The 20,245-nt window shown below is 50.3% G+C and overlaps 1 protein-coding gene across 3 annotated transcripts in view; it reads left to right on the top strand.

Moving 5' to 3' along the window:
• Positions 1-19,414, top strand: part of RELT (RELT TNF receptor) — a 51,044-nt gene extending 31,630 nt beyond the window's left edge. For all 3 annotated transcript variants that reach the window (XM_051987161.1, XM_051987160.1, XM_051987162.1), the window contains 9 exons: positions 650-828; positions 1,826-1,905; positions 5,208-5,468; positions 7,980-8,060; positions 10,492-10,573; positions 11,371-11,628; positions 16,039-16,246; positions 16,698-16,747; positions 17,179-19,414. In XM_051987161.1, the coding sequence (XP_051843121.1) occupies positions 650-828; positions 1,826-1,905; positions 5,208-5,468; positions 7,980-8,060; positions 10,492-10,573; positions 11,371-11,628; positions 16,039-16,246; positions 16,698-16,745 (1,197 nt within the window). In that variant the 3' untranslated portion in view covers positions 16,746-16,747; positions 17,179-19,414. The remainder of the gene's footprint in view (positions 1-649; positions 829-1,825; positions 1,906-5,207; positions 5,469-7,979; positions 8,061-10,491; positions 10,574-11,370; positions 11,629-16,038; positions 16,247-16,697; positions 16,748-17,178) is intronic.
• The last annotated feature ends 831 nt before the right edge of the window (positions 19,415-20,245 follow it).

Here is a 20,245-nt window from a genome sequence, read left to right as displayed (position 1 = left end):
CCCCCAAGGAGAAAGCGTGCATGACCCCTGTCCTCAGGGACCCCTGCTGTGAAGAGGAGCAGCTATAAAGACGGGTGGGTCTGAAAGGGACATTTGGCACTCGTTCTCAGGATCTCTGGCCTGACTCCATATGAAACTTAAGGCAGAAGAGACAGAGCCCCATATAATAGATTCACATGAATAAAGGACAGAACTTATCCTAGTTGAAGGAAGGGGTGGGGGTGGAGATAGAAAAATGTCAATCAATGTAGGTACTGGTGGATTAAAAAATAACCAAAACTAATTCAAGATGGCTTCAGGGAAAGGTAGCCTTTTGGGAGCTGTCGCATAAAGGGAGAAGGGAGAAGGAATAGAGGAAAAGTAGCTTTCTGTGGTTGTAAATGGCTCGGGCGTTTTGCCCCTACAGGACCCAGACATCCATCCTTTCTCGGCTCAAGCAGGAAACCTCCCTTGAAGCTTCCCTTGATTGCCCTCAGTTGCTATTGGCCACTTCCTAAAATGTCCTTCTATTTATTTGTATATGTGTAAATGTACAACCCGCATCCTTCATTCAAATGTTGGGCAAAGGAGTTCTTTCCTTTTTGTCCCTGCATCTTTACTCCCTGGCACACAGTAAGCACCTAATAGATGGATTGATTGCTTCACCTAGGAATGTGGTTCGGGACTGGGACTGGGTACCGTGTGCCGTGCCTGCAGGCCAGGCACCTTTTCGACCAGCCTGGGACGAAAGCCCTGCCTGCCTCACACTGGCTGTGCCCGGCTGAGGAGGGTCGAGGCCCAGGTGGGGACCACGACCATCGATACACGCTGCGGCGGCTGCATTTCAGGGTGAGCATCTTCTGGGCCCTTCCCCCAAGGGGAGTTGTCATTTGTTGTTTTGGAAAGGGAAGAGAGTCTTGAATTTGGAGTCGGGATATCTGGGCTTCAATCATGGTTCTGTCACAAAGACTTTCTATGTGACTTTGGGGAGGAGTCCTTTCCCTACTCTCGGCCTCAGTTTTTTCTAATCAGTAAAATTAGAAGGTTGGATTAAATGATCTCTTTCTATTTGTCCTGGAATCCTGACATTCTGTGTTCCAAGTTCCCTTCCAAGCTCTGATACTGATTCCTTCGTGCTTGGACATTCATTGTTCTATGGGCCATGTTTCTCAAACTCATTGGTTGCAGAAGAAAAAAAGAAATCTCAGTGACTGAGTCGTCAGCCTCCATTCAGATCTCTGTTAGTCATTGGGAAAGTAGAGAAGCCTGGGGGCAGAATGAAGAATTTGAGGCTGTCTTGGAGTCTCACTGATCTGAGGGGGCTTTTCCTGTAAGGGGGAACCAAGACAACCCAAGAAGGGAACTCCAACTCCCAGCATGTGCTTCTGAAGCAGTTTAGTCGTGTTGGATAGAAGTCGCTCATTTCTAAGGCTGTGTAATTGTTTACAAAGCTCTCTCACTACATCAACTCTTTCTTATTTTCATTTCATAGATTGGGCTCCTGAAATTCATAGGTGGGAAGTGATTTCACAGCATCCCAGACTTAAAAGGGACTCCATAAGAGACCCCAAAGATCAACTAGTCCAGCCTCTACCTGGAAAGAAATTCCCCTTTTCAGCATTCTTAGTCTCCAGAATAGGGAGCTCATTCGCTCGCTCTCTTTCTCTAGATAGATGGGTCCATTTTTGATTTTGACAAAGCACCCTGTGCAAACAGGGGTTGAGGTCTCTGGGAAGCAGAGTGAGAATGGAAGGTTCTAGGGGGTTCACATAAAGAATAAGTCAGAGGGGACTGCTGGGGATGTAGAGTTGGTTGTAGATACGAGATCACCTTTGTTTTCCTGCAGGTTTTATGAACCCAGAAGGCAACCAGACACTGAGTGCAGGCCTTGTTCTTTGGCACCCATGGGCACACCTGACTGTGGAGGTGAGTGTGGGTCTGGCATGGAGTTGGGGACCTAAAAGATGGAAAGAGTGAGGGAGAACTGGAGGTGGAGCCAGAAGCAAAGGGGTTTTAAAAAAGGAGAAACCGAGGGAGAGCATTTAAGAAGAGAGAAAAACTAAGGGACAATTTAATGTTTAATAAATGCTTGCTGATTGAGGGGGAGAGAGATGAGGATAGAAAGGTAGAGAGAGGAAGGAAGTGAGACAAGAGGAGCAAAACCAGCAAAGCAGAGGAGGGAAAATGAGTGAGTGTGTAAGGCTGTGTGTGTGGGTATGGGTATGGGGGATTGTGGGGATGTGTAAGAGAGAGAAAAGGAAAAAAAGTAAAGGAAGCAAAAGACATTTAGAGATGGAGGTAGAGGGAAAAGCAAGCATGGAGAGATTTAAAGACATGGAGACAGAGATAGGACACAAAGAACTTGAGAAAGCAAGAGAAAAATGAGAGATAAGAGGGAGAGAGAGAGAGAGAAGAAAGGGGGAAAGAGAGAGATGTACAGAGAGATGGGGACAGGGAAAGCCAGAAAGATGAAGAAAAGCTTGGGAAGTGAAGAAGGATGGGGGAACAGGCAGGCATGGAGAGGCAGATAATGTGAGTCAGAGAGAGAGAAAGAGAGGGAAGGAGACAGAGGGTGGTGGTAGAGAAAGAGAAAAGAGCCTGGAAGAAAGAAGAAAGATAAGGGAGAGAAAGGGGGATGGAGGGAGGGAGTGATGGAGAGATCTTGTAGAAGAGACAAGAAGAAAGAGCCATAGAAAAACGGAGCCTATTGTCTTGAAGGGAGCAGTCCCCTCCTCTTTTCCTTCATACTACCCAGAGCTGATGCTGACCCACTTTCTGCTCTGGAATATGCTGACTCTCCCCACTATACTTGGGGGGCAGGAATTAGGAGACGGCCAGGGCTGAGACAGCAAATTTCTCCTCCACGACTGAGGCATGTCCCTGGGGAAAAGGGGAAGCATTAGGGAGCCGGGTGCAGAGAGGCAGGATGGGCTGAGGAAGAACTGTACCAAGAAGCAAGAGACTTGAAAGGCCAGGTTCTGCCACTAACTGGCTGTGTGACCTTGGGCAGATGCCCTTCTCCACTCGCTTCCCATGGGCCTCAGTTTCTGTTTGTAAAAACATCTGATGTATCCTCCTAATATTCATGTCCATATTCCTAAGATACATTTTTACCCCAGTGCCCCTTTTTTCTTCCTCCCTCCTGTCCTTCCTCCCTCCTCCCTTCCTTCCTTCCTGCCTTTCCTTTTCTTTTCTTTCTTCCTCCCTTCCTCTCTCTCCCTCTCTTTCTCCCTCCTTCCTTCCCGTCCTATTTTTCTGTCATTTATAGATATTTTTGCCTTGCTAGGGGTCACACAGCTAGGAAGTGTTAAGTGTCTGAGACCGGATTTGAACTCATGTCCTCCTGTCTCCAGGACTGGTACTCTATCCACTTTCCATCTAGCTGCCCCAATGCCCCCTTTTATCCAGAGGTCTTGGTGTGGAGGGAGCCAGTGGCCAAGTTCACAGCCGGAACGTCTCCCCTCCATGGGCTAGGGGCCTGTCTCTGCCAGTCCCCGAGGTATCTGCCCTACCCCAGCCCCTCTTGCAGCTGATCTCTGAGCTGGGGAGGAGAGGCGGGGACAGCTGCCTCTGACTTCCTCGAGCTGTCGCTCTGTGCTGCCCTGTCCAGCTCAGTGACCCGTGTATTTTGTGAAACGAAGTGAGGTCAGGCAGCTGTGCTGGTGACTGTTGCCCCACCAGCACATCCCTTTCCCAGGGAGCAGCCCTCACTGTCCTACCCACGGGGCACACAGGGCAGTGCCCCTCGGAGCCTCTCACACACTCACACTCCTGGGTGGATCAGCAGCAGCCCCCACAGATGCCCCCAGGCAGCCTGAAAGTTAGAACACTGATCTTGACCTCGAGGGCCCTAGATTTGAATCCTGGCTCAGTGATTTACTCTCTCTGTGGTCTCAGCAAATCATTTTACCTCATCAGGCCTCCTCTCTGTTGATCCTTCCACAGCTTGAAGACCTGTGGTCTTTGAGACATTCAAGAGCTCACACTCACACACACAGCTCTGTTCCCACCCTGATGGGGCCATCCGGACCCATGCTCTTTTTTTCCTCTTTCACCTGCTGAGTCACCCTCAGAGGCTGCTGTCCTGGCTCAGAGCCCAGAGCGAGAGCCCGAAAGAGAAGGGGAAACAAGGCCTATGGGTCCGCGGGCGTGTGGGTGTAGTCCCAGGACGTCCCCGTTGTTTTCAGACAACATTGAAGTAGAAAACTTACTGTTTTGTAACAGATTTGAAGACATTTCTCCCCAGTGGGGGTGAGGAGGGGAAGGTGGATGTGTTTGTATGAGAACATTGAGCTGGGGCTTCCGATTCCACCTCTGCCATTGACTTACTCTGCCTCTCTCCCTTTCTGGGAAAGTCTGTATCATCTATCAAATAAGGGAGTTGACCAGATAATTTGCTTTAGAGTCACTTGGAGCTTCCAACATTTACTAATGTTAATAAATGTGCCTCTGAGTACAGGGCAACCTATTGAAATTGGGGCTAGATTAGATACTCTGTACCCTTGCCATGGGACACAAGCCCTTTGTCCAAGCCTGGGTGGCTGCTCTCCTCCAACACAAGGATTTCCAGGAGACTTGGGAAGATTAGAGGCCGACAGCCCCTTGAATAGGTGGTTCAGGGAAAGGGTAGGAGGGCAAAAGAGAGACTTCTGGGAGATCTTGTGGGGTGACTGAGAGGGATGTGAGGGGACGGGGGTGGGGCAGGAAGATTGCTATTCCGGGGAGGAGCTGAGGTGAGGGGGTGCTCCTCGGAGCAATGTCATCCTCTCACTAACTTAGGTCTCTGTCTTTGACTTTCTTTCCCTTATTGATTCTCTGCCTCTGTTTCTCTTTCTATTCTCTCTTTGTCCCTTTGTCCTGATGCGTATTTCTGCCTGTCCTCTATGTCATTCTCTTCTCTGGGTGGCTCCTTTCACATGACCCTTCTCTCTTTGGGTCTCTTTCTGCTTACTATCTCTCTGTGTGTGTCTTTCTGGCTTTCTCCCTATCCCCCTTCCCCCATCTGTTTCTCTCTCTGTGTTTGTCTCATTGTGTCTTTGTGTGTCTGCCTCTGGGTGTCTTTCTGTTCCTACATGTCTGTCTCTTTGTCTTACATTATGTCTGCATCTGTGTGTGTGTGTCTTGCTTTCTCTCCGCCTCTGTCTTTCTCCTTCTGTGTCTTTCTCTGCTCTCCCTCTGCCTCCTCCTTCCTGCATCTCTCCCTGCTGTGTCTCTCTGGCCGAGGGCAGAGCAAGGCCTAGGACGTGGGGGCCGGCAGCGCCGTACCGTGGAGGCCGGGATGGGGCCGGAGGTCCGCCCGTCAGAGAACGGCACCCAGGCAGAGGTGCCCGAGGAAGCCGCGGCTCAGTATGCCGTCATCGCTATTGTTCCCATCTTCTGCCTGATGGGTCTGCTGGGGATTCTGCTCTGTAACCTTCTCAAGAAGAAAGGCTACCACTGTACAGCCCATAAGGACAGTGGTGAAGAAGCTGGACTCGAGGGCAAGAATGGTGAGAAGGGGTACAGAATCCTGAGGAGGGGAGATACAGCCTTTATCCTTGAGAAGCTTCAAGTCGTCCCAGGCTGGGGAAAAGTCCCCTAGCTTTGTGGGTGGGTGTGTAGAGGGACTTGTGGTCAGAGGAGATGATCCAGCCCTTCTCCAGGAGGGGCAGCCAATGGTGAGTATAAGATGGGATGTCCAGGTGGAAGTAGCCATAGACACCCAGACATTCTAGTCTGGAACCCAGAAAAGACGTCATCAGCAGAGAAGAGATCGTCCATAGAGAGAATTTAGAAGATTAGGACCCTGGACAGAGCCTTGGGGGCATCCAAACAATTAGTGGATAGGAAAGGAAGATGAACTTGGAAAGCAGCTGGAGAAGAAAGGGGCAGACAGCTAAGAGAACAGGAGAGCAGGAAGTCATGGGAGGAGATGGTGTCAGGCAGGAAAGAGCTGAACATCAGTAGCTGTAGTGAGGAAGAGGAGGAGCAGAGACCGCTGGCTGTGCTGATGAGGAGGATCTGGGGGACCTTGGAAAGAGTGGTTTAATGGCATATTAGGGCATAGAGAGAGTAGGCAGTGAGGAAGTAAATGACTCTGCCAGAAATTAGACAGCTTAAAAAAATTAGACGATGAAAGGGCACATGGAAGAGAAATAGAGCGACAACTTGCAAACATCTGAGTCCTAGGCCTTTTTAGTGCTAAGGGATTCTAAAAGCTTCAGTTCCTAACGAGCCAGAGTTTTAGGATATTGAAGATTTTTGTTCTAATGTTTTGAGGTGTTGGGTCAAGCGCGGTACTGGATTTGAGAGGAACTTGTTTCCCCATCGTAAAAATGAGAATAATAATACAAAACTCAAATTATAGCAGATTTTTTGAAACTTTAATGACATTTATGTCTTTAAACAGCTTTGGAGGGGGGAAAAATCTATGAGTCTTAACAGTCTCAGGCTCTAAGTAAGCCAAAGTCAAAAGCTCTGACTGGATGACTCCAATTTCCCCTGGTGGCTGAGGGTCAGGAAGGTGGAGCTCAGGGGAATGAGCAAGTTTTTCCCTTTCTGGGGAAGGGGCCGGAGGAGGAGGAATGAGGGTCCTAAATGAACTAACACAGTCTTTCTGACAGGGCAAGGGCCCCCAGGACCCGCTCCTCAGAACCACTTAGCATTAAGAGTCCAAAAGCAGCCGAGTGACCTCTCATCTTACAAAAAAGGAAACTCTGACCCGAAGGAATTTACCCAAAATCACCCATCCAAGTCAAGGACAGAGCTGGAATGAATTCCCGGACCTCGTGTTCCGGGCCAGACTCACTTTCCCCAGCTGCTTTTTGGCCTGAATTCGGGGCCAGACTCACTTTCCCCAGCTGCCTTTTGGCCTGAGTTCGGGGCCAGACTCACTTTCCCCAGCTGCCTTTTGGCCTGAGTTCCTGCACGCCCCGAGGCCCTGGGAGCATCAGAAGAGTTGATTGTATGTGTGCTGGCACTTTTGTTCCCAGCCAAATGGCCTGTTTCTTTCACTGTCGTCTGCTGCCCTCATGGATGCGCATTAGCATAATGCAATATTGTTTGGCCCCGGCAAAGAGAGCCTTTATGTGTGTTGTGTTTGCAGAGGGAATTGTGGTGCTTCCAGCCACCTGAGACCCTGACTTTAGATCCCTAAGAGCCCCTGAGCCCTGGGAATAAGAGCCGTTACTGCGGCCACCTAGGCTGGCCCAAGCCTTCCTGGACGTTAGCCAGTCTGCAGAAGGAGACGCAGAGTAACTCATTTAAGGCTGCGCCAGCCCGAGGCCTCCCGAGCCGGAAGGCTGGTCCCCCCTTGTCTGGGCGGGTGGGTGAGTGGGTGATAGGGAATGTCAGGATTCTCTAGGGGGAATTCGGGGCCAAGTGTGTCCAAGATTAACTTTTCAGCTGTTGAGGAAACTTCCCCAGCTGTCTCCTTCCCTGGGGAGTGGAAGGGGAGAGAGGCAGGAATGAGAGCAGCTCATAAATCCCTCCAGTATCCCCTTCCACGTCTCTGTTTCCTAGGAAGGACTTAGGGTGGGGGGCATCCAGCCATCTAACCCCAGTCCTTTCTGTTAAGGCCATATTTCTGTGGAGTGAGAACAGTTCTCTGGGAAAGAGCCTAGGAAAGATTCTAGCCATGGTTCTGCTGCTGATGCACTTTGTGACTTTTAATGAATTCTTCTGGCACCTCGGTTTCCTCATCTGTAAAAATGAAGTGGTCATTTGGGGTCTCTAAGGGTCCCCTTTCCAGCCCTGGGGTCGGTGGATCTGGGCATCCCGATCCCATGCTCTGGGGAAAGGAACCCCTGGAGCTCCAGTTGTCTCTCCCCCATTCCCATCCCAGGGATCTGGACCAGTGCCATGGAGAGAGCCTCGAGTAGTATTTTGTAGGAAAAAGAGACAGGAGCCCCACGTACTCATCCCGACCTTGCCATTGACCAGCACTGACTGGTTCCCTGCTTTGAACCTTGTTTGCCATCATGTCCCTTCCAGGTTCAGAGCCTCTTGTCTTCCTTCCCCAGGGACCAACCCTGCCTACCGAATGGATGACCCCAACGAGGACACCATCGGGGTCTTAGTGCGGCTGATCACAGAGAAGAAAGGTGAGACCGGGGAAAGGACTGGGAGTCAGTGCCCCCTTCCCCTCCTTTAAAGCTTGGGGCTCATTAAGATCCTACACTCGACAAGGGGAAGTGTCATAGTGGGAACGTATAGCAGGGAACTGGGGCCTGTTGATTCAGCCCCATTATTTAGTTATGGAAAGGAAGCAGTTCCTTCTGTCTTGCTGTGCAGGTATATGAAACAGGGCCCCCTTCTGATTCTGCCAGGAGATAGGGGGAAGAAGAAGACAAGTATGTTATAGGTTAATATAAATTATTAATAATAGAGTGATTAATTTATTAAACATGTATTCATATTTCTTTGTACATTAAAGTACTTTATCAATACTATCTCATTTAGTACTAGGAGGCAGCTGCTGTTATTATCCCCATTTTACAGTTGGAGAAACTGAGGCAAACAGGTGACACGACTCATTTTCCCCCAGCTGCCTTTTGGCTCATGGGGTCACCCGGCAGTAAGTGTCTGAGGTTGGAGTCTTCCTGACTCCAGGTCTAGTGTTCTGTGGCTCTGCCCAGGTCCCGGCATAAGGATAATGGTTAATGGCTGGCATTTTAAGGTTCACAAGATGTTTTCCTCAGCCCTGTGAAGTAGATCGTCTTACGGTTATTATCTCCCTTTGCCAAGGCCTTGGGAAACAGAGGCTCAGATCGGCCGATTTGACAAATTTCCTGACTCCCACCCAACATTGTTTCCATTGCACGCTGCTGTCTTGGGGGGGCCATGGCAGGGGCCAGAAGATGCTCCCCATCATGTTGGACGTGGGGGGCCATGGCAGGGGCCAGAAGATGCTCCCCATCCTCTTGGACATGGGGGGCCATGGCAGGGGCCAGAAGATGCTCTCCATCCTGTTGGACATGGGGGGCCATGGCAGGGGCCAGAAGACGCTCCCCATCATGTTGGACGTGGGGGGCCATGGCAGGGGCCAGAAGACGCTCCCCATCCTGTTGTTGGGGGGGCCCACTGCTCATAGGCAGTTCTCCACAGAGGAGAGGCTGGTTTAGGTGTCTCCTTGTGAACCTGCTGGGTACCACGAGCGTGGCTCTCTGAAGGGGAGATCGGGGGCTCGGGTTCCCAGCGGGCTCAGTCAGCGCTCATTCTGGGACCCAGCAAAATCACCACCCCTCTGGGGCCTCCACTGCTCTCCTCTGGAAGCTTCTGAGGTCCCTCCAGCCCGAGGCTCGGTGGAAAAGAGCTGGAGGCAGGAGCTCTCGGTGCGGTCCCACAGCCAGGGCCAGGCCTCCTGCTGGAGCCCACCACACCCACCTCCACTTTCAGCAGCACTGCCCGAGAGCAGCTGCCTGGCACGGCCTGCCAAGCCTGGAATCGGGAAGAGCTGAGTTCAAGTCCTGCTTGGGTAACTCGGAGTTGCTCAATCTGTTTCAGCCCATTTGGCCGTCTCTTAAATGCAGTGGGACTCTAGCCTCATTTCAACTCTTGATCTCGGTGCAGTAGATCAGAGTGCAGGGCCTGAAGTCAGGAAGATTCATCCTCCTGAGTTCAAATCCAGCCTCAGACACTTCTGAGTTGTGTCACTTAACCATCTGCCTCAGTTTCCTCATTAGAAAAGGAAATGGCAGACCCCTCCAGTATCTGCCAAGGCAACCCAAATGGGGGTCATGAAAAGTCAGAACAGGACTAACAAACACGTTGTACCTCGGGGTAAGAAGGGCAGAGACTGGGCAAGTGGCTGGTGTTACCTGGACAACGCTGAGCCAGAGGTGGGTGTAGGGGACAAAGAGACAACCAGTAAGACCAGGCTAGCCCTGAAGGACAAAGAGACAACCAGTAAGAATAGGCTAGTCCTGGGACAGGGAGACAACTGGTAAGACCAGGCTAGCCCTGAAGGACAAAGAGACAACCAGTAAGAATAGGCTAGCCCTGGGACAGGGAGACAACTGGGGTAAGACCAGGCTAGCCCTGGGACAGGGAGACAACTGGTAAGACCAGGCTAGCCCTGAAGGACAAAGAGACAACCAGTAAGAACAGGCTAGCCCTGGGACAGGGAGACAACTGGGGTAAGACCAGGCTAGCCCTGGGACAGGGAGACAACTGGTAAGACCAGGCTAGCCCTGAAGGACAAAGAGACAACCAGTAAGAACAGGCTAGCCCTGGGACAGGGAGACAACTGGGTAAGACCAGGCTAGCCCTGGGACAGGGAGACAACTGGTAAGACCAGGCTAGCCCTGAAGGACAAAGAGACAACCAGTAAGAACAGGCTAGTCCTGGAACAGGGAGACAACTGGTAAGACCAGGCTAGCCCTGGGACAGGGAGACCACCAATAAGACCAGGCTAGCCCAGAGATACAGAGAGACAAATGGCAAGATCAGGCTACAACTGGTCAGACCCCAGAGGGACAGGGAGACCACTAGTAAGATCAGGCTAGCCCTGACCTGTGACCTTTTGCTTCCCAGAGAATGCGGCCGCCCTGGAGGAGCTGCTGAAAGAATACCACAGCAAACAGCTTGTGCAGACCAGTTACAAACCTTTGCCCAAGTAAGCCAGAGGCCATCAGTGATGAGGAGGCAAGGCTGAGGGGTCGAAGAGTCGCCCCTCCATTGTGGGCCACGGTGTTTTTAACCAACTGTTTCCTTTTGCTTCACTCCTGCCTGATTCCTTTGCCTCTCCTTGCCCCCAACTGGTTTTTTCTCTCCTGGCTTTTTTCTCCTGCCTCTGCTTCCTAATTTGGTTTGCTACTGGTACCTGTCTTCTTTTTGCCCTCTGGCCAGGTTTTTTTGGTGACACACCGATTGTCCTTTGTTGTCTGGAGTCTTGTAGGCCCAGATTCTTTGGGCCAGTTGGCAGAGGACTTGCTAATTATGCTCCAGTTCTTCTTGCTGTTTTCTGGGGATTCGGGGAAGAAGAGGTTTTGTTTTTTCCCTAAGTGGCCAAGAGTCTCTCCTTCCCTCTGGCATGGGTCAGACACAAGGGAGGACTTGGTCTCTGGAGTTGGGTATGGTTAGGGAGGCCAGGCTGGTGGGGTGAGACACAGTGCTCAGGCTTTGGACAGCAGAAAGGCATTCCAAGCTGGAGGGGCTATTTAAAGGACCCTCCTCCTTCCTTTTCCTTGTCTTTTCTCCTCTTTTCCCTTTTTTCTTCACCCTTTTCCTTCTCTTTTCTTTTCTTCCTTCTATTCTCCACCTCCCCTTTCCTGCTCAATTCCTTTTTTCCTCCTTGTCTTTTTTCTCTTTTGAGGCACAGAGTGTCTCCAGGTATTTCTGGGGGGAGAGGCTCAGTAGGTAAAGAAGCAGGCAAGGCCTGAGACGCCACTAATTTCTTCCTGCTCTTCCCAGGCTGACTCAAGGCCCCCCACCCGTACCTCACATCTGCCAGCACCAGCACCACCTGCACACAGTGCAGGGACTGGCCTCCCGCTCCGGGTCCTGCTGCTCCCGATGCAGCCAGAGAAAGTGGCCCGAGGTCCTGCTGTCCCCCGAGGCTGCCGCAGCCGCAGCTCCCACTCCCAGCGCGCTGCCATCCCGAGGTGGCGGCAGCAAGCCCACTCCCAAGGGAAGCCGCCCGGGAGAGATCACCATTCTCTCTGTGGGCAGGTAAGTCCCGGGCCCTTTGGGAAAGGGGGCAGAAAGTTCTGAGAGGAATAGAGGTTGCTGGATATAGGTTCTGTGATATAGAAGTGCAAGCTTTGGTTCTGGGGCCTCTGAAAATCTGCTTACTTGTATGACTTAAGGCACTTAAACTCCCTGGGCCTCTGTATCACCATCAACAAAACGGTATAGCTCCTCATTGACAGGGTTGCACTATAGAGAACTATAGAAATGTAAACTATTATAAAATGAGGGGGAGATAGACTAGTCAGCCTCTGATGCCCCTACAGGTCAGGATCTGTGATCCTACACACTCAGGCAGGGGCAAGGCCAGAGAAAAAGAGGAGAAGGGAATTGAAGGTGGAGGGCAGGGCTGTGGTTGCTGACTTAACAGGTAGGAGTCCAGTGGCTGCTACATGCATTCTCTTGAGCAAGTCATTTCCCCATGGTGAAATGAGGTGATTGGACGAAATGTTGTCCCTTTCAACTCTCACAATTGCCATTGACTATAAGTAGGGTCCAGACTAAAGGTGAAGGGGTAGCTAAGTGGTACCGCGGATAGAGCGACGGTCCTGGAATCAGGAAGGCCTGAGTTCAGATGTGTCCTCAGATACTTACTAGCTTTGTGACCCTGGGCAAGCCACTTAACTCCACATGCCTCCAGAGACAGAGAGAGACAGAGAGAGGACAGAGAGAGAGACAGAGACAGAGAGGGGACAGAGAGAGAGACAGAGACAGAGAGGGGACAGAGACACAGAGAGACAGGGGACAGAGAGAGAGAGAGAGAGAGAGAGAGAGAGGAGACAGACAGGTTAATTAGGAAGAGTGAAGGAACCCAAGGTTAGGAGGACTGAGAAGTGGAAGAGCCAAGCCCTGGCATCTGAGGCAGCTTTTGGTAGTTTGGATCTAACGGCAGAGCCCATGAAGTTCACCTTTTTAAAGGGAGTAAAGCAGTTTTGCCAGGGGCTGTCTAGTCCTCCCTCTGTGTCTTGAGCCAATCCTTCTCTCTGTTTAGGGTAGCCTCTTCACTCTCCTCAGCCTTGGGGGGCCCTTGTGACATTCAGGAAGCTCCATTTTGCTCTGCTACTTATCAGCTACTTATCACGTACCTCAGACAAAACCTCTTACCCTCTTTGTACCTTAGAGCGACTTTCTTCCTCTGTAAAAGATTGGAGGAGATTGTGGTTCTCAAAGGATGTGCTGAGAGTTAGGTGTGCTGGAGCAGTGCGGGGGGAGGAGGAGAGAAACCTATATATCTCATGAGCCAGCACGAGTCTCCTATTAATTGTATGGGGCTGAGGGGTGTGTGTGTGTGTGTGTGTGTGTGTGTGTGTGTGTGTGTGTGTGTGTGTGTCTATGTGACGCCCAACTTTTCTGCAGTGAGCTTTTGATTACTCAAGCTAACAAGAACAGCCGCTCAGTCTGCCCCACAGCCCCCCACAGTCCCCCCCCCACCTTCACCAGGCAGCGCTTTCCAAAACCTGGCTTGGCAAATGGCAACTACTAAGAAAACGGAGAGGAAGGTGGTTTGCTCCTTCTTGGACTGTTGTTTTTACCCATCTGCAATTTTATTTGCAGAGATGTCTGATTTTTTTTTGGCTGGCTCGTACAGCCTAATAGCAATGTTTGCTACAGGCCTTGGAGAGCCTGTTTGAGCAGGATGTGAGGGAAGGAGCCTCAAAATCTGTAAACCAGAGAAACGAGGCTGGAGACTTCTGGTTTTGGAAAAATGCTTGATATTTTTAAGCGCCAGACTGGTGGTTACAGGTTTTGGGGGATTTTGGGTCATTTTTAAATTAGAGCATTATATTCAAAAAACAACCCAACTACAGAAGGGCATTTTGTTGATAAGAGTCGGGGTTAGTGAGCCGGAATACGCACTGGATTCGTGCGTATCCAAAAGTTAGAATTCTTTCTGAGCTTGGCTGTGTGTGGCCTTGGAGAGTCCCTTCGATTCAGGAAGCAGCTCCGAAGCATCCACTATGTGCTAGATGCAAGTGATACAGAAATAAAAATTGAAAAATGAAAAATATAATTCCATATCTTGAAGAACCTTCAAAGGAGATACAATTTCCCTTTCAAAGGAGATACAATTTCCCTTTCAAAGGAGATACAATTTCCCTTTCTACTGGGGGATACAGTATTTTTTGAGAAAGGCCAAATGTTAAATGTCTGAGGTCTCATTTGAACCCGGGTTCTTCTGACTTGAAAGTCAGCACTCCACCACCTGGCTCTGCCCCAGGATGAGTAAATTCAGAGTAATTTTGGGAGGTAGCAGGTAGTGAAATCAGGATGGCCTCCCTGTAGGAGGTGGTTACCAAGCTGAGCCATGGAAAAAAGCTAAGATTTCCATGATGGGAAGGAAGGGAATAGGAATTCCATTTCAGGAGTGAGGAAGCAACCAGTGCCGATTTCAGAGAGAGAAAGGGAATGCTGAGTCTGCTCAGGATGAGGAAACCAGTCTGGCTAGAATCTAGACTACATCAAAGTGTACACTGTACACAGCAACAAGACTGTGTGACGATCAACTGTGATGGACGTGGCTCTTCTCAACGATGTGGTGATTCAGGCATCAGACTTGGGATGCAAAGTGCCAGTCACATGCAGAGAGTGCTATGGAGGCTGAATGTGGGTCAAAGCATAGGATGTTCACTTTTTGTTGTTGTTGTTGTTGTTTGTGTTTTTTTTTTCCTTTCTTGTGTTTTTCCCCTTTTGATCTGATTTTTCTTGCCCCGCATGACTAATATGGAAATAATGTTTAAAAGAATTACATGTTTAACCCTTATTGGATTGCTTGCTGTCTTGAGGAGGGAGAGAGGGAGAAAAGTGAATGTTGAAAAACCATCTTTGTTTGTATTTAGAAAAATAAAACATTATTTAAAAATTTTTTGAAGTTAGTAATGCAAGATAAAGCTACAGAAGCAGGGAAATTGACATTGTGAAATTGATATGTTTGTATTTTATCCTGAAGGAAGCAGGGAACTAGTGTAATGTCAAACAGAAAAAATAATGGCCAGATTTGTACTTCAGGAATATTGCTTTGGTAGCTATGTTTTTTAATAATAGCTTTTTTCCCCAAAATTATGCAAAGATAGTTTTCAACATTCACCCTCGCAAAACCTTGTGTTCCAGATTTTTCTCTCTCCCTCCTCCCCCATCCTCCTCCCCTAGACAGCAAATAATTCGATGTAGATTAAATATGTGCATTTCTTTTAAACATATTTCTACATTGATCGTGCTGCATAAGAAAAATCAGATCAAAAAGGAATAAAAGTGAGGGGGGAAAAAAAGGCAAAAAAGGTGAAAATAGTATGTTGTGATTCACATTCAGTACCCATAGTCCTCTCTCTGGATTTGGTAGCTGTATTGTAGGATGGATTGGAGAGGGGAAAGACTGAAAGCAGGAAGTCGAGTCTGTCATAATGTCCTATAAGGAGTGAACTAAAGAGAAGGGGGAAGGATACAAGAAATTCTGGGGAAGTAGAAATGGCAAGATAATATGTGGGGTGAGGAAGAGAGCAGGAGAGTTATGGGGATCATGAAGCTGAGGAAGAGTATCCTAGCAACAACAAAAGGGGGCACTAAATAGGAGAGAAAGTAAAAGTTCCATCTTGGACATCCCTGGGGAGATGTCCGTGATTTGGGATGAGCTCAGGAAGAGACTGCTCTGGGTCTGGCCATCTGCATCGAAATGGTAGTTGAAGGCACTGTGACTCCAGCCCTCGTTCTTATGGATGAGGAGGCTGAGGAACAGTAGGATACGTGACTTTCTTAGGACGGCACAGCCAGTAAGTGACTAGGGAAGTATTTGGACTTCCCGAGTCCTAGTCCTGTGTTGATGATGAGTCCATTTCCAGATCCCACATCCCATTCCACTCCTCCTTCTCTCCTCCTTGCCCTGTGTCCATGTGTGCACTCTTCCAGACTGAGAATGTGTTTTCTTGGGGTTTTCCCCGTAGGGGAGAAGAGATTCAGAAATAACCTGGGAGGGGAAGGAAGTACCTCAGCCACCCAGGTCCATTAATGTCCTGAACTTCAGATCCCCAGACCCAGCCTGGACCAGGTGGATCCTGTTTAGGCACGGAAGCCATCCAGGCTCCCTTTTGGCTCCAGATGAGACTGGCTAAGAAATTAAGGAGCTGTCGGAGCTGGCAATGGAGAGTTGGCTCCCCTGGCAACAGGATGGGGGAGAGGGGAAACATGGTTTATTGCTGTTATTCATGCATTGACTCAATGGCTGGAGTCTCTCCTCCCCTGGTACCTCTTTTATAGGATCATAAACCTAAAACCAGAAAAGTACCAGAGAGGTCACCGATTCCAACTCTTTGGGTTTATAGGTCTGCTTTTCCTGCTGTGTCACAGCATTTTTCTCTCTGCATCACTCTAACCTTTTCCTGTAACTTCACTCTCTTCCAGGTTCCGTGTGGCCCGAATCCCTGAGCAGCGGCCAAGCCCTCCCCCTCCAGAGGTGAAAACCATCTCAGAGACCAGTGAGGAGGGGGAGGCGGCTGAAGCTCCTCCCCCCGGGCTCCCTCCTGAGAACAGGGCGCTTCTGGGCAGTAGTGGAGGGCGTCCCAAATGGCTGAAAACTCCAGCCTCTGGGGCGACAGAGAGCAAATCAGAGGTGAGCTGGGGTATGAGACCCGAAGGGATGTATGCATGTGTGGTGAAGAGGGGGTTATCCACAGGACCTGCTCCCAGAGAGCAGCCACCCCGGCTTAGTCAGGGAAGGATGATGAAAAAGGGTCCTTTGGTCCAGCTAGGGCCCCCCAGTTCCCAGCTCCCAGGAGCCCCTGCCAGCGGCTCCCAGCACATCCCTTGCTTCCTACTGATGGGGATGTTTCTCTTTCTGGGAGTCGGGCCCAGATTGAAGTTAGAGGGGCCCATCACTTCCTGCAGAAGCATTTTTCAGGGCCTGCTATGTCTGACCTTAGAAGAGGCAGGTTTTAACCTCCTTGAGGTTGTCTCCCTCAGCCCCAGGCAATACAAAGTCGGAAATGAAGCAGTTGGTGCACTCTGGGGGCCGGCTTGCAGCTGCTCCCCCGTTTCTGATCTTTATTACAACTTCTCCCTAGGAAAATCGCTACGTGGTCAGGCTGAGTGAATCCAACTTGGTCATCTGAAGGTAAACGGCCCTGGGGAGGGGGGCGGGGGGCGGGCACTGAGGGGACGGCACAGCCTGCCCGCGGGAAGTCCACAGTCTGAGGAAGTGCACAGTGCAGAGAGTTTTGAACAAACAGAAGTTGTTTTTAGAAACATAGAGCAGAGGAGGGGCCTGCAGTAGATCACTGTGGGTAGAACTTGGCAGGAAAGGCTTCCTGTAAGTGGGGGAGGGAGAGAGATGGACTGAAAACGTGAAAGATCTGGGCCAAAGGAAAGCCTTTCAGGTGAGATAGAGGGGTGGGGATGAGGGAGTGCTGCTGGGTCCTGAGCCTCTCCCCAGGGGAGGGCTGGGAGTAGGGCTTCTGGGTCCTGGGCGCTCATAATCTAAGGGATCCACTGGGCCTCCTGGAGTGCCTGAGAGCATCCCTTAGTCCCTTTTCTCTCTCCTCACAGGTGCCCTTATGATCCGCTCAGGCCCAGAGCCCTGAGACATTGGAGCCTGGCAGTTGGCAGCAACCTGAGGCCCTGAGGGGCCGTCCCCCAGGCCCCCGCACCCTGGGCAGCCCCAGTGAGCTCTGGGAAGTGGGCAGTGGCAGGGGAGAGAGCTCACTTCAGCCTGAGCTACCACAGGCAGCTTATTTTAAAGGAAAAGATGATCTTGTCCAGGGAAGAGAGGGAGGGAGGTGCCCATACTTGATGAGGAATGGGCTGCCCTGTTTCCTTGCCCTGTTTCCCCCCACCTCCAATTTCTTCTCCATGCTAGCAGCAAGCCCCTTCCCTGGTCATCTGGTCTTTCCCTTGCTCTGAACAGGACACCCTACCCAGCTTCTTGGGTCCCCAAAGATGGCATAATCCCAAGTGGGAATTTCTTCCCCAGTGCTTGAGAGATGGGACATCTTCACCCAAGTAAAGGTCCCTTCCCTGGGGAGCCATAGATAGGACACAGCCATCCATCTATTCATCCTCATGCAGGGGTTCCCAGGAACAGCGAAGGGCTCGGACTCTTCATCATCTCCCGCCTTCATCTTTCTCCCCACCGGTCCCCGGGCAAGGGAAGTGGCAGGGAACACACAGGGGGAAACATGGATGGTGGGGATCCACTCTCTCGGGATGTCAGAGCTAGGGTCATCAAATCCAATCATTGGGTAAGTGAGAAGAAGCCTTCCAAAGATCACAGTGAGTTTGGCAGAGTAAGGACCAGAATTTGGCTCTCCTGACTCCTGGGGCAAATGCCCTTTCCATGCCCTACAGTTACTGGGAAAGAGATGCTCCCATACACACCACCTCTCTCCCCACTATTCCCCACTCTCCTGCACCTGGTCCCTATCTCCAAGATGGGGTTTATCCATGGGAGGAAATTTTGGCGGGATTTAGCTGAGACACCTGAAGGAAAGGGACTTAGCGCTTGGGCTCAAATCCCAAGCTTTGTGCCTCAGTTTCCTCACCTGTAAAATGAGAGAGCTGAATGAGACGACTTCTAAGGTTTCTTTCAGTTCCAGATGGTTCTGTGACCATCCCTGGCCACGGGCTTTAGGCAGAAGTCTAATTTTTAGTCCCTGAGGTTGCTGGGAGGGGAGGCAGCCATGGAGCAAGAAAAAGAAGTCGAGTTCTGGATCCAGCTCTGTCTCCCTTAACTTACGCTGGCCTGTTTGCTCCTGTAAAATGAAGGGCTGGTCTTGGTGGCTTTTAAAAAGTCCCATCCAGCTTGGACATTCTGAACCTAATTTGCTACATGACATTTTACCTCTGAGCTCCTGTTTACCAGCCCCTGTTCTGCTCACTGAGCCACAATCTCCCACCCATATCTAGAGAGGAAAAAGTATGACTTGGGGTGATGCTTGAGAAGTTTCCCCTGCATTTCCCTGGGAAGAGGACCCCCACATTGTTCTCACAGTGCCCCTCCTCCCCAGTGGAGCAGGCTTGTTTCTCTGTGCTTGGGGGCAGGGACAATATGGGGTATATATGTTATCTCTCAAGTCCTTCCTCTTCCTCTCCCTGGAGCTGGATCAATTGCTTTCTTAGATTTCCCAGCTAGCTGCTCTTGCCTGTAGCCCCCACAACCAAAGCCAGGGCCTTGCTTCTGCACGAGGAAGGGGGGTGCCTTAATGCATGTCAAGCAGCCCCCTCCACCCTGCCCCCCAGGGGTGAATGGCTGTTTTTAAATTTAAAAATCAAACTTGTTCTGTGTCGTCAACTGTAGTTTGGGGGGCCTCTTGTCTTACCATGTCCCATTTCTTCTTCTCCCTAAAAAAGTGCTTTAGAATCCCCATGGCTCAAAGTTCCGAGCAGTGCGGTAGGAAGGGAAGATGCGGGCTCTAGGTGCTGACCACTCCAGTTAGGACCCCTCGGGCTACAGCTGGCCAACTCTCCCCGGGCCCCCAACTTGCTTTTCTCTATCATCCCCCCCACTCTGTCCAGTTTGCTCCATTGTGTTCTGTGTTTGCTCCCGGGAGAGAAGTATGGGTGATTCAGGTAGCGTCTGGAGCCCGTCCATCCTGTCTATTTATGTGGGTGCTGTGCAGGCCACAGTCTCCGCTGTCACCTCCCCTCCCCTGGTGGGGGGTTGGGCCCTGAAGTTTGGTAACTCTTATTTATTGAATTTAAGTCTTATGCCCTGTCTCCTGTCTACTCCTTTTATGCATTCTCATCCCATTTCTTTAAGTTGGATAATAAAAATATTAGAAAGTGATACTGTATGGAGGAGTCTTTTTCATCTCCGGGGGTCTCTGATAGTCCCCCCTGCACATTATTTCATGATCCCATTTACATGCAGGATGACTCAGGCTCCTGCTCCCTCCCCCATGTGGTCCAGTGTGGAGGGGACAGGGAAATACCCACACCAAAAAATGTGTCCGGAAATCCCCCTTTACAGGCACTGACAGAGGAAGTTTGGGGCCACATGAGCCAGTGTACCCCCGGGGGACTAGGGGAATACCCACACAAAATGTATCCTGGAATCCTCTCCACCAGCCATGGGCTCAGATCAGTTCTCAGCTCCATGATGGCACAGTGGATAGAGTGCCGGACCAAAAGTCCAGAACATTCATCTTACCGAGTTCAAATCCGGTCTTAAGACCCTGTGTGTGACCCTGGGCAAGTCACTTACCCCTGTGCCTCAGTTTCCTCATCTTGCAAAAGGAGCTGGAGAAGAAAATGGCAATTCCCTCCAGTATAAAACAAAACAAATGGGGAAGTCAGAAGTGATTGAAATGGCTGAATAGCAGCCACTAACTACCACACTAATAAAACAAGGAATAATCAAAAAATAGTACACATTCAAATGTAAAAGTATCTCTTGTAATGAAACGTGATAGAGGAAGGAAGGACAGGACTTTTCCTGGGCTGACAAAGCTTGGAGCTGCGAGGATGATTCTGGTCTTTAGAAAGGATTCTGAGCAGCCGATCATCCTGTTAGTGTGGTGTTGATTTTGGTAGAGCAAAAAGGTAGAGCAAGGGTGGGTGGCAAGATGCCTGGATGCACGGCATGGATATTACATCTGTGACTTGGAATCATGAAGTC

Source organism: Antechinus flavipes, chromosome 3 (genome assembly GCF_016432865.1).
Source record: "Antechinus flavipes isolate AdamAnt ecotype Samford, QLD, Australia chromosome 3, AdamAnt_v2, whole genome shotgun sequence".
Lineage (NCBI taxonomy): Eukaryota > Metazoa > Chordata > Mammalia > Dasyuromorphia > Dasyuridae > Antechinus > Antechinus flavipes.
Note: the sequence above shows the minus strand (reverse complement) of the source record. Positions and strands in the feature narration are given on the sequence as shown.